The following is a 14,369-nucleotide window of genomic DNA, read 5'->3' as shown; positions in this document are numbered from 1 at the left end:
TACAGCATCAAGTGGCTCATTTCCATACACACACACACACACACACACACACACACACACACACACACACACACACATCTGCAACTGTTTTTCTATGGACTGTATTCCAGAAACGAGTATCCAGTGTTATTAATACAAATGGTTAATAATGCCACAGAGATATTGTTTGTGCCTTTAGGCCTGAAACATCTGCAAACACTTAACTGTGCAAGCTTGATGCCATGCATGGCTGTGCTACCAAATCTGCCAGAATGCAATTCATAATGCAACATTATTGCACACAATGCAGTTGTATCACAGTAGCAAGAGGAGCTTATAGTGGACATTGACATAAGCAGACATTAATTGCATCTAACATAAAAGTTTGTGTTTATATAATATATGCATGATATAAAACGCCAGAAAACTAGTTTATGAAGCAAGCGAGAGAAGAGAAGAAAATATATTCCAGTTTTTTATTAATTTTATTATTTTTTTTATTAATTTTTTATGTTTTTATTTGGTATTTTATTTTAATCATTTTTTCTTTCATTAACGCATTGTTTGTACAATAAACTTTTGATTATTAACATGCATTTATTTTTTGAAAATTGTTGCAAATCTTGAAAAATGTTACAAAAACCGTGTTGCATGTCTTTGAATTGCATGTCAGTAAATGTATCTTGTATCACTGATCCTTTGGGTTGTGGCCAATTTAATTCAAAGTCACACTCCTGAATAAAAAGCAGCCCATTCTTCCTCAATCTGAGCGATGAACGATCTGATAACCGAGTGTCTCGTCCACAGAGGATGATTCATTTGTGATTTTATTGTCTTGAGTGCATTTCAGAGTTCACGTTCCCCCAGTGCATGCGTTCTGCACGGATTGTGTAATGGAGCGATAACATAAAACCACCGCAGGACAGGTGCAACTTCACACGCACTTACTAACGAGCCCAAACCGTGCGCAATTAGACATGTGCCGTGAATCTGATTAACATTAGAAACGTGCAAGTTAACACTTCAAAAAGAAGCAGAAAGCTACAACACAAGACAAGCAAATTAATGGCTATGAATTATTTACAGGTAAAATACGATGAAAGCAAGAAGCCCTCAAGTAATAAACATCACAACAAAATCCATGAGATACGGCGTCAAACAACGCTTGATGTGGAGGATTTTGTAGCTAATGAATGAGAAACACGCTCCTCATTATGTTCAATCAACTTATGTAAATGCAGTAAATTACGAGGCTCTATCAAACAGCCAACCGCAGCGCAGAAATAAAAGGTCTGAACTCGCACGCCTCCTGCCAACACAAATTACCATTTAGCATAACATAAACGAGAGCCCCACTTACGGACAATTATAATGGGGAGACGAACACTCAATAATCACTTAGAAACAAAGCTGACGAGTCATCGAGATGTTTCAGCGCGCGATGCATGCAGTGTTTTTAGGAAGATGTAGTGATGCATGAAAACGTGCCATTAATGCTTGCTATTAGACGTCCACTGGCAGGACCGGGACAAGGATTGCCTGGTAAATGCTTTATTCTCCACTGGCGGACATTCAAAAGTCACATAAATCACATTAATTTTGGCACTGACCATTTTAGGGCTCTTAAAACTGCATCTGATGCAAGTCTCCAGTCTAACATGCATTAACTAACAATGAGCAACACATTTTTTACAGTATTTATTCATTTATGTTAAAATTGGTTAATAAAAATACATCTGTTTATTTTTTTATGTTAGCTAAGGTCCATTAAATAATATGAAATATAATATTTTTTACTTTTATAATGTTTTAGTTACCGGTAGTTAGATCATGAATTTTGTGCCGATAATTGATTGTCACAAATAATTGCAATTAAAGATTTAATTATGTTTTGTTTTCGTCACATAAAGTATAAGCTTAATTTATTTATTTTTTACTTGGAATTGTATATAATAATAGAAAATTATAATAAAATAGGCTCTTATGATTTACTTTAATGCTGTGAAAATAAATGTTTGTATAATTAATATAACATAACATAACATAATAAATTATAATATAATATAATAACCTGATTAACCCACAAGCCTGACTTTCATATGAAGGAAGAACATTGACTATCTTTGTATTTTATAACAATGTAGGTTTTTTTTTATATTCTTTATTCTTTACTTTCTGCCAGATTATGATTCTATTTGGATGGCAAAATGTAAAATTTAAGTTATCTCGAATAATTGCAATTAGATTGAATAACCACGAGCAGAATCACATAATCATTATTAATACATGTTGAAATGACTAGATTAATAAATGCTTTGAAGTATTTTTCATTGTTAGTTCAAGTTAACTAATAACAAATGGAACCTTTATTGTAAAGTCTTAACAAAACTTCTAAAATCTTCAGCCACTTCACATGTAAATAAATATTGAGCTGTCTTTAAAGAGGACATGTTCTGCTTTTCCCATGTTGATCTTTCTTCAGTGTGTAATGTTGCCGTTTGAGTGTCTCAGTGTCTCTATATCAGTGTCTCTGTTCCTGAACTCCTGAAACGCCTCCATTGTAGTCTTGAGTTTATTCCGGGTACGAACACGTCACAATATTCCTCATTTAAATAATTAATGCGCATAATAAAGGGGCGGGGCCTGGTTGAGTTAGTTAGTAGTGTGTTAAACTGGCAGTTATGGAAAGGGGCGGGACATTTCTCAAACACACTCAAAGCGCTCGACCAATCACAACACACTGCTCCAGCCGACCAATCAGAGCACAGTGTGCTTTTCAGAAGGAGGGGCTTCATAGAGACAGGAAGTAAACAGAGCGTTACTGACAGACTGGGAAGAGAGGAGCCGCAACAATGGAGAATATGAGGAAAATAATCAACATTCAAGCAGGAAAACCTGTTCTAGTAGAGCCTGAAACAACATCAAGACTTTATAAAAGTGCATAATAACTTAATGTGTGTGTGCAGCACCTGTCTGAAGATCTCATCGGTGTCGGTGCAGTTTCTCTGCTTCTGTTCTCCTCCTTGAAGAACTATAACAGATCCAGCCTGTAGATCCTTCTTAGCTTTCAGGCCTTTACACAAGCGCTCTCGGTTTTCTGCGAACAGGGCGGCCGATACCCTCAGCGTATCCTTTCCCAGCCAATACACCGCCTTCCTGATTCAGACAACACAGAAACATTCATGTCACTCACACTGTGACAAGAGTCTTTTCAGTCTACTTATTCAGTTTACACACAGATGGTATAAATTGTTGATTATATCTTGATGAAAAAACCTGCTGAGATGAAATTAATAGCTTTGTGACTGTAACACAGCTGTTGCGCAAGAGCTGGATCTGATCCCATGATAACAGGGAAGAATGTTTTCTGCTGATGTCTGCCAGAAACACTGAAAAACACTGACCGCTGGCCAAACTTAAAGGGATATTCACATCTGATCTGCTGAAATATATGCCTAAAAGAAGTTTTGAACACCTTAATGCTGCTTTTCTCCAAGTTTATAGTAAATACATCTGTGTGAAGATACAAAAAAGAACAAAAAAGCTGCAAAGTTTCATAACAGCAGTGCTATATTCTGTATATAAGTCTGTTCCTCAATCAAAACCAAGTCGTTATTCTCTGACGATACTTTTACCTCCGTCACTCTTGATGTTCAGTAGGGTGGTCCTTATTTTTAAAGTCTCCAATTGTCATGCTCTTAACCCTTTAAATTGTTCCTTTTATATAAGAAAATACAGCATGCCAATTTTTATGGCAGTAACATAATAATTACTGGTAGCTCAATAGCTTTAAACTTTCTGAGATTTTGATGATTTTCGTAGAAACAGATCATTTGAATTGGTATTGAACCTGGCTAGTAAAATTCAAAATAAAAGCATCTAATGCACCATATATTCCTAAATATGTATTTTAGATACATATCTCAGTTTACTTATTGTAGAAACTAAATCCAAATGAATCCATCCATGACCCGGTTTAGCAGATTTACCTTTCCTGGTGGAATCAATACATATTTCTATTGATGATCGCCTTGGTTATTGTTTGGGTTTAGAGCGCATTTTTTGGTTTAAAAAATTACATTACGTTCCTTGAAATTGACCCGGAATTTTGGCCGAATCAAGCAGATTATCAGGAGGCACAGGCAACCATACATGCAATGAAAGTAGTCAATGATCACGCCGAGAGAGGAGTGGCTCTGACTCAAGAATACAATGGCTATCTCACACACTCTGAAGAACAACTGCAGTTTCTCCTTCATGTGGTGGAAGATCACCGACGGACCTATCCAGACTGCAGAAAGTCAACACTGGCTGCTGAGCATCACAAATGAGGGATTGTGGAAAATGTTGTGCTTTTTTTTGAGATTGTTGTCATGTCAGTGTTGCTCTGGTTTCAATAAAATGTAGTTCATTTGCAGCAACTTTTAATATTACTTGCATATCACAATAACGCCACACAGCTTAACATAGGCAATCTTCCACATGATTGAGCTACCTCCAAATATCATTTTTTTTGTCAACATTTTTGCATATTTCTAATTTTGAAGTTAAAAGGAACAGTTGAAGAGGTTAAGACACTAACATTTTGCAAAAAAAAATAAAAAATTGGACTTGATAAGGACCACCCTAATGTTCAGATAAAAAAAATGATGCCTTGATATGTCACACCAGGTTTGACATTGTTTATACTCAAATATGCAAATCTTACCCAAATAAACAATCATTGAAAACAACCAGGAAACTTCACTAGGTCACTATGAAGAGCTGCATTGGGTCGTTCAGAAATTATTTAGTATTACACAGAAAAACAATACATATCTGGTTAATAAATAATGACAGAATTTTAATTATCAGGTGGAATTAAGTTAAAGGGTTAGTTCACCCAAAAATGAAAATCATCCCATAATATACTCACCCTTAAAGCCATCCTAGGTGTATATGACTTTCTTCTTTCAGCCAAACACAATCAGAGTTATATTAAAAAGTATCCTGTCTCTACCAAGCTTTATAATGGGAGTGAATGGAGCCTGGGATTTTGAAGCCTCAAAAAAGTGCATCCATCCATCATAACAGTAATCCATACGACTCCAGGGGTTAATAAAGGCCTTCTGAAGCGAAACCATGCATTTGTGTAAGAAAAATATCCATATTTATAACTTTATAAACTATAATCACCGGTTTCCGGTAACAGATCTTTTTTGGGCTTCAAAATCTGAGGCTCCATTCACTCCCATTATAAAGCTAGGAAAAGCCAGGATATTTTTTTTAATATAACTCAGATTGTGTTTGGCTGAAAGAAAGTCTTATACACATAGGATGGCTGAAGAGTGAGTAAATTATCAGATCATTTTCATTTTAGGACGAACTAACCCTTTAATATCCATTCAACCATCCATATCAGATACAGATTATGCTTTTGATTAGACCCTGAGATGTAACTTTCTCATATCTAACATTAAAATCATGCTAACACTGGACTAAAAGGAATGTTTTATCACTGATGGAGTGTGTAAAGATTAACAGTGATCAGGGGTGTCTGTACAGTATGTGGTCAAAGGTCACAGCTCACATTCATGTCACCGCACATTAAACGCTCACTCCTCTTAAATCATCCTGATAAGAAGAGTCCTATGTCAGAGATAATGCACAGTCAGCCGGTCATTATCGCAACATAAACCCCAGCAGGTGATCAGTAGGTGAAGCGGAGAGGCCTGGGTTTAGTTTATGATAATGACAGGAACATTACTCTGCTTATTACAGGGATATAAAAAATAAAAATAGATGGACATCAACTATATTATTTGAGTTGAAAGTACAAAAATAAATCTATTAAACATAGAAAGTGGTCTACAAACAAGATTAAAACTAAAACAACAAGATTAAAACTAAAACAACATACAACATGTACATAATAATAATAATATGCAAATTTGATCTCTGAATGCCACAAATGCCGTGCACTAAAACTACAATCAGTTATTTTTGCATTTTGCATATTTGTGTCAAAAGCAGTCCATTATAAAATATACTTCAAATATTACTATTTTAAACAATCTTTTATTGACATTTTGACAAGTTACTGAAATATGTGTAACGTTACTTCAGTACAAATAACGTTACACACACAGACCAGGATACTTGAAATGAACTGCACAAAGCGATTAAAAGTGTTAAACTTATAAGGAAACGATGACCAGTCAGATCACCTCCTGAAATATACATTTGGATATATTTAACCTAAAACTTTGGAGATAAAACAAAGTTTACACATAATTGGTCAACATCCACGTAGCTAGCTAACATCGCCAATGTACCATGGTATTACTACGGTACATTTTTGTAAGGAAAAGTACACCACATAAAATAAAGTAGAGTGTATTCGCAAACATAGAAACAAAAACTGTAACGCCAATTAAAGAAGACAAACGTCTGCAAAACATCTGCCAGAAACCTTAAATACAACGCTTCCACATGTAAACACTGAGCTCCGCGCATGCGCAGGAGCAAACGCCTCTGCATGCGTATAATGTTGAGTGATTATGAATAAAACAAATATCCCAGAGTAAAATAAATCACAAGAAACTCACTGCTGTGATGATGCCATGCTTCTGTTGCTCAGCTGAGAGATTCAGTCATGTGATCAAGAGCAGCTGATCACTCCGTGCGCGTGCACACCAAGCGTTCACTCGATCACATGACCGCGCCTTTTCCGCGTGTGTGTGAGAGACCAAACCCACTGATGACTAGATAAGATACTGCAGAGATTTCATCCAGCAAACACATTGAACCTTGAACATAGAGATATAGTGCAATGTAATTTAGCATATTTGAAAAAAAACGGAGGATAACTGTGAGCCATGTGGCTCTTTTCAAGTGTAAGTACCAAACAAACACCTGCACTTATTTAACAACAAGATGTTGAATTGGGATTTGAATAAGATTGACAGAAAGAAGAATTGGACGAATTCAAAGAAACTGGAATTTTATTAGTCCAAAACAAAACATAAATAGCCTAACATCATTGATTTGGGCTAATCTATCTTGTTTATTTATTCCCATAATAAGTAAAATGCATATTTGTGTCATCCAATTAGACATTTCTTTATAGTTCAGTATAGTCAAACTCTTTAATGTTATGATACAGCACCACAAAATGTCAGTTACATTATTTTTAAGATAATATAGTAAACACATTAACATTTCATGATGTCAAACATGTAGAGTAGATTCTGGAATTAGGTTTTATTCCAATGTAATGTTTTAAGTTAATTTATTAAATCTAACAGGAATTGATTTAATATAAACTTCTATAGGCCTACGTGGGATTTCAAGGTCTGATATTAATATAATGTTGTGTGTGATGACATTTTTATGAGTTATATTGAAAAATGAAAATGCATTTACACAACAGCTGCATTTACAGTCAACTGTACAATTCGTCAGTCAACTTTATTCTGTAAAAATAATGCTGGTTAATGTAATAAAGGATACAGCCAGGGGCCGCGCCAGAGAATTTTTAACGCATGTGCTGAGGGGGTGCTAGATCATTGACAAGAGGAGCTGTGCAATTATAGGCAATATATATATATATATATATATATATATATATATATATATATATATATATATATATATATATATATATAATAGAGAGAGAGAGAGAGAGAGAGAGAGAGAGGTATATACTATTAATAAATGAGCAAAACTTAGCCACTAAATATTTAATATTCAATTATTTTAATGATCACAATTAAAGTTTTAATTTTATTAAATTGAACAAGCGCAACATTCAGCATTCAATCAAATATTCTAAAAGACTTATTATTAATAATAATGTTATTTCAACATAATATCTCGTTATTTCGACATAATATGTGTGCGTGCAACAAGCAAGATGTGCATTTGTAAATCCGGTGACGCGTGCATTGATTTTTATTAATAAACTAGTGTTTTCTGTGTCAGTGTCGGCTGCAAAGATGAAGTTGACGATCGCCATATTCGTAGTGAACGATCCTATAGAGAGAAATGCATTACATTTCAGAGAGTAGCCTATTTCTTTTCGTTTTGAATTATTTCGTTTAAATACATTTCAAGCTTTGTGTATTTGATGTATTTCTCGTGTCTGTGAGGCTTATGAGTTTCGGTTAAGCTGGATGAGATGCGCTCCAGTTAACGTGCAATGCAAGTGACCGCGCGGGCGCCTCCAACCTCCATGATTATATTGTCTGCTATATTTGCTATTTGCTATATTTGCTAAATCCAGGCAATTGGTTGATGAAAAATTTATTAAAATTAAGATACAATTTATACAAAACAAAATTCACTTTAAAGAAAGGCTTTCTACGAAACAAAACTTAATGAAGTGGTCAAAATCATGTCTGACCCACTCCATGTCTCCCGATATATTGTGCATCCTATCTTACTCGTGCTGTTCCCTTTTCATAATCAACATAGATGGAAAAAAATAACATTATAATATTTTAACAAATATGAAACTAAATGCGCTTTTTTAATGGCTTCAACAGTAGAGTAGGCCTACAGACTCTCTATTTGTACAAATTGCTTCACATTCATTTAATTCTGAATTTTGCACACACAAGTTGAAAGGCATTTGTTCAAATCAAGTTCACGGATAATTGTGCGTGCATTTATTAATCATTATGATACTAAAATCATAACAAAGTAGGCTATGCTATGTACAAAAAATCAGATGAGCCCAGAATATGAACGCAACGTTTAATTACACGTTAAGCATTTACGAGTTATGTCGAAATAACGACTTAATATCTCGAAATAACAAGATAAGTTTTCTTTTTTTTCTTTCTTCAAAATGCAGTTCAGGGCTTCCATAGAATACAGCCTGGATATAATTGCTTCCAGAAAAGATTTTTGGGGGTGCTATCGGGGTGCTTTGGTCTTTCTTTGGGGGTGCTGAAGCACCTGCTAGCCCCTCCCTAGCGCCGCCCATGGATACAGCAACAAGAATATAGCAGATAATGATAAAAAGACTCTGAAGGGAGAACTTGACCTACAAAACCTTCACATTCCAGTCAAAAATAGTTCTAAACTACAAAGAACATAGAAAGTAAGTTCAATTAGTTCTTTATGCGATTTCCGATGCAGCATCAGATGACCTTTGAAATGACCTTTCGCATCATCCTCTCTCTGCTGATGTCATATTCAGCCTTCTCTGGTTGTCTTTTGTTGGGAGTAAAGCATTCAATAAACCATAACACAAAGGAATGAGCAGAGCAAAACCATCTGTTAAAATGAGTTTTTCATCTTTCATCGGTTCATAATTCCTCTGAATTCCTTCAAACCCGAGAGAGGTATTTTCTGCAACACAATTACAAGTTTCTCTCCTCAAGGAAATTAAAAGACAACTTGAAGATGGCACAGTACAATCTATTGCTGTATTATCCCTCTTTTTTATCATTTAATCCTTTCAGGATGCGTCCCTTTACGTCAGGGTTAGATTTGTGGATCTTATCATCAGCTTTTCTTCAGCCCCAAACTCTAAAATAATAATATAACAACAGCAGAAAAAACTCATGATTGTGTTTGTCTCACATTCCCTACAGATATGTTGCATTACCGGTCTAATAAAAGTCTGTGAGAAACGGATAGATGCATTTAAGCAAAAATCTCATCCTGCTGTCCTTTGTCTAATGTTTCTCATGACAGAAAAGCAACCGCATGATTCCATCAGGGATGAGTTTGCATTCAGTTTCCTCGATATGCTGCTGGTAAGCACTTTTTTCTGGTGGTTTTTAAGGAGTCCTGTGGCTTTGATGTTGTAATTGCATCCACATAATCTGGCTGATTAGCTTTTTCCTGTGTCTCCATCCAATCGGAGCGTCTTTCTCAAGGTCTGTCTGTAAATAATGAAGCCACTGTCCTTCACTGCCCTGTTTTACATGCAGAGACACATGCTGTTTTAGGCTGTCATTTTTCTCTGCCTTATTCTGCTTTTAGTCAACATGAAATCAGTATGAATCCTGTTTACTCTCTAAATATATCCTCAAAGTAAAGGCCAGTCGTTTTTTGTTTGTTTGTTTTGCTCTTATTTTTCAGAATTTGGATGGACCGTTTTGATTTTGTTTTCTAATAGGGCTCAATTTCAATCAGTCAATATCAGTGCTATTTCAGTAACGATGAGATGTTATTATAGTTTTTAATATTTTCAAATCAGTTTTTATTTTTATATTTTTATATTTATTTTTATATAAATTAAAAAAAATTGCGATTTTAGTAATGTGTTTTAAAAATATGTCTGTTGTTTTTATTCAGTTTTATTTAATTTTAGTTATTTTAGTACATCAAATTAAACAAAATTAAAATGAGAAAGGTTGCCTATCTTATAAAAATAAGTTTAAGTTTTTCTATTTAATTTTATCTAAATTAATAATAAAGTAATACAAATGTTTTTAGTTACAGTTTTAGTTAACTATAACAACCCTAGTATGTATATATAAATACACACACTTGCATGTGTATATATTTAAGAAAAATTTGTTATTTATATATAAAATATTCATATATAATATAAATTATATATAAATATATACATGCAAATATTTCTTAAATGAATACATGCATGTGTGTGTATTTATATATACAAAATAATTATACACAGTACACACACATATATTATGTAATATTTTGGTTGCAATTAATATTTTCACAGCCCTAATATATATATATATAATTTTAATATTACTATTATTATGTTTTTTTTTTGTTTTGTTTTTTAAATAGACCCTTATTAGATTTTCATCCACATTCTGAAAAATAAGAATTTAGGGGGAAAAACAACGATTTGCATTTTTTTTTTTGAGGACAGTCAAATTACAGCACTATCAGCTTTTTAGTGATCAGTATGAGCCCTTGAAAAGCACAGATCGGTTAACCACTAGTATTCGGTCTGACTGGGATTATACACAAACCCAAACCAGGTCCACCTCAAACCCTGCAGTGCATTAGGAATCGTCCAGCATCTGAACTCTGAGTCTGAGTGCATGAGCTCACGACAGAATGCTTTTATCATCTCTCCACATGGGTCTGTTCTGGACGCCAGCTGCACTTTCATCATCATAAAGCTCCTTCTCTGCATCTCTTAAGGTCATCGGCACCTGCAGAGCGCTACTGGAACAGAGGGATTCATGATGCATGCAAGTATAGCACTATCACTGTTTGTGCAATATGCAAAATGTTTTTCTGTACAGTACGTTCCCTGGTTTCACAGACGAGGCTTGAGTCTAGTCTCTGACTAAAATGCATGTTCGAGCTGTTTCAACTTAAAGCAACTTGCACTGACATATCTTAAAGTTCTCCTGTGGTGATAATCCAGCTTTTAATGTTGTTTATGTGTCTATGTGGTGTTTTTAATATGCTTTAAGACAAACCATGTGTAGATTCATAAGTCGACAGCATTGCTGAGTATTTCCTCCTTAAAACTGCAGTGAACCAAAGACAGTCTCAAACACACGCTTTGAAATCGCTGGTGTTTCTGACGTCACAAACTACCTTGTAACCAATCAGATCAACGTGTGATCGTCAACCAGTGGATCTCTGAGCTGAGTGAGTGGAGGCGGGGCTCATTTGCATATTCATAGAACCGCGCATACTAAATGAGGCAAAGGTGTCAAGTTACATTCAAGCTATTTTAAGACTTGAAGTAATGTCCCACCAGTAATGTTTTCTTTCTAAGGCACATTTATAAAAGCTACTTAATTGAACTAAGCCGTAATCTTGTCCTAATCCATTTTTCATGTTAATTAAAAAATTTCTAGTGATAAAGTATTTGTGTTTATTCTAACAATTCAATTAAAATTAAAAGAACCCCTAAAAGGTTCTAATTATGAAGCACCGGACGGAATCCTTGAAGGTTCTATATGGAACCTTTTCTTCTAAAAGTGATGCAAACACATAGCAACACCCTGGCAACCATCAACAACCAAAGTGTAAACATGTCATCAGCACTACAGTGACGTCCAGCATGTGAACGTTTGACGGATGCCTTCACACTGGAAACTGTTGGACAAAACTGGAACAGCCTTCACTGTGATTCTTCTCTCGACACACACACACACACACACACACACACACACACACACACACACACACACACACACACACACACACACACACACACACACACACACACACACACACACACACTCATGCGGGAGAGAAGACTGTCTGGTTCAGTGTTGCTCACGAGGTCTTGCTAGCTTTGATATAGAGTCTCAAGGACTCCTTTGATATTAAAGCATCTCCAGCAGCGTAAGAGTCCCCGTCTCTTCTGGACACGTGCAGCATGTCCAAACTTCTGATTCTGCGGTGTGAAAAGCATGAGTCTGGTGTTTGAGAACATGTGGATCACAGCTGCGTTTCTGTCGTGATCAGGAAAAACAGTTGAAGCTTCGACTCAACCATCTGTGTGAGATACAAAGACCCTCTGAAACTGGCATGAAGCGTCTTCCCAGTGTCTCAAAAGTCACGGAACGGCATTTACCAACTTTATGTCTGTGAAAAAAAGGACATTCAACGAGAAGAAAAAGTTCTTGATTTTATTCACAAAGAATTGATTTGATGGTGTAAAGTGTCTCTATCATTCACAAGAAGACCTGGAAGAAGTCTATTGTGAAATTAATTCATGTTGACTTTAACATCTTAAAAGCAGAAAGAGATTGAATAAAAGAGGGTCTCGGTCAAGCATTTACTTTAAAAAGCCGTGTAATACTCAGGGTGTCGCATTATTATCATTGATTCAATAAACCGTTGGACAAATGAACAGTTTAATTTCATTTTAAAGCTGAAAGGTATTTTCTGTTTCAGGGCACACTCGTCTAATTCCTCCAGGAAGTTTTGATCCCATCTGGATGGAAGATCCTGCATCTCAGGCTGTAAACGGAGGTAAGAACCGAGTCATGGATGAATGCAGTTCATGCATTACATTCTGTCTTCTTGGTTTTTTTAAAGGCAGCATATGTTTATGAAGAAATAACCATGGGAATATTTAATGACATCAATGCTTTTCTCTAAAGCTTATTTCATTTTGTTGCATGTGACATTATGGTGCTTTGGGCCTTGTTCAACTATAGGCTTTAAATTATTTACGTATTTATTTTTGCCACATGAACACACATGAAATCAGATTTTCTCAAGCTTGATCCAAATCCTCTTTAAAAGCGATTTGAAATCCGGTTAAAATCTGATATCTGTTGGTGCGTCTGATTTCATGTGTATTTTTCCTCATCATTTGTTGTCTTTTGATAAACAACAAACCCACAGAAAAACACATTTCACATTGTTTTTAAAGCTGTTGTCACAAATGTGGATTTGGAAACTCAACTGCCATCGTGAAAATGAATCAGTGCCAGAATCCATTGCAAAATGCAGAGCTTATATCAAACTTGCCAAGTCACGTGATTTCAGCTTCATTACGTCATACTGTTTTGAAGGTTTGTCTAATGGTTTTAACTGATCTTGGTTTTAATAATTGAATGCATTTTCATACTTAAGCATGTACAATAAAGAAACGGAGGATGATACTGGCCTGGATATTGGATGATATTTATTTATTTAATTGTGGAATACTTTTAATAGATTAGGCTTTCATGCATACATTCGCAGTTGATTTTTAAAGTTTGAGGTTTTTGTTGTTGTTGTTGCATTTACAGTGTTTCTACCAGCAGGTCTAATCAGCCTGTGAAGTTTTAAGTGCTTTGAAACAGTGAATCATTTTGCAAAGCAGTTGTGTTAATTGATTCTAGAAGCTTTATTTCTCCCATCACTGATTACAACCAGTGCAGACATTTTAGCAAACGCAACTGCAGTTTAAACAGCCAGTCTAAGAACAAACACCAGAGCAAAGCCTTGACATCTGAAACTAGCTTTTGCCGCACCTAAAATATAGGGATATTTATTTTGAAATGGTTTATTTGTTATAGATTCATTTTAATGAATTGATTGAGTGTGAGTATTTGACTAATAATGTAATCTATTGAAATATAACAAATAAATCCTTATCTTAAATATATTCCTGTTAGAAGATTCCCGAATTTCCATCAGCCCTTTGTTTTGCTCATGAGAAGTTGTGAGGATTAGTGATTAGTTCGATTCTTGAACGAATCATTCTTTTAAACCGGTAATCTGGTAACCATTCGAGTTCGGTTCACAGAATCAAACTGAATCAAACTTTAGTTGAGGGTTCGCGACGTAACGCACAGACTCCGAATGAGCCAATGAGCAAGTCCAGATGGGTTATTGAACAAAAGAATCGGTTCGAAATGAACTAGTGAAAGAACAGACTCAAAAGAACCGAATAAGCCGATTCTAACTAACCCGAAAGCTGACTTTTTACTAGGTTTGATTCGTTCATTGCC

General features: G+C 35.2%; 2 protein-coding genes and 1 long non-coding RNA gene across 3 annotated transcripts in view; 2 read left to right on the top strand and 1 right to left on the bottom strand.

Annotated features, from left to right (window-relative positions):
- LOC309507942 (xaa-Pro dipeptidase-like) overlaps positions 1 to 6,695 on the bottom strand; it is an 83,927-nt gene extending 77,232 nt beyond the window's left edge. Inside the window, 2 exon segments of the mRNA XM_082182423.1 lie at positions 2,949 to 3,135; positions 6,567 to 6,695. Of these exon segments, the coding sequence (XP_082038549.1) occupies positions 2,949 to 3,135; positions 6,567 to 6,583 (204 nt within the window). The 5' untranslated portion in view covers positions 6,584 to 6,695.
- Positions 6,696 to 6,713: 18 nt separating this feature from the next.
- Positions 6,714 to 11,649, top strand: LOC309507959. The gene is made up of 3 exons (XR_014209323.1): positions 6,714 to 6,854; positions 9,664 to 9,725; positions 11,057 to 11,649. It is a non-coding gene; the product is annotated as an uncharacterized lncRNA (long non-coding RNA).
- Positions 11,650 to 12,689: 1,040 nt separating this feature from the next.
- chst8 (carbohydrate (N-acetylgalactosamine 4-0) sulfotransferase 8) overlaps positions 12,690 to 14,369 on the top strand; it is a 219,110-nt gene continuing 217,430 nt past the window's right edge. Inside the window, exon 1 of the mRNA XM_082182383.1 lies at positions 12,690 to 12,897. The gene's annotated coding sequence lies outside the window, so the exon portion shown is untranslated. The remainder of the gene's footprint in view (positions 12,898 to 14,369) is intronic.

Source organism: Leuciscus leuciscus, assembly GCF_965113295.1.
Source record: "Leuciscus leuciscus genome assembly, chromosome: 10".
NCBI classification, from domain to species: Eukaryota; Metazoa; Chordata; class Actinopteri; order Cypriniformes; family Leuciscidae; genus Leuciscus; species Leuciscus leuciscus.
The sequence above is the reverse complement of the archived record's forward strand: the minus strand, read 5'-3'. Positions and strand labels throughout refer to the sequence as shown.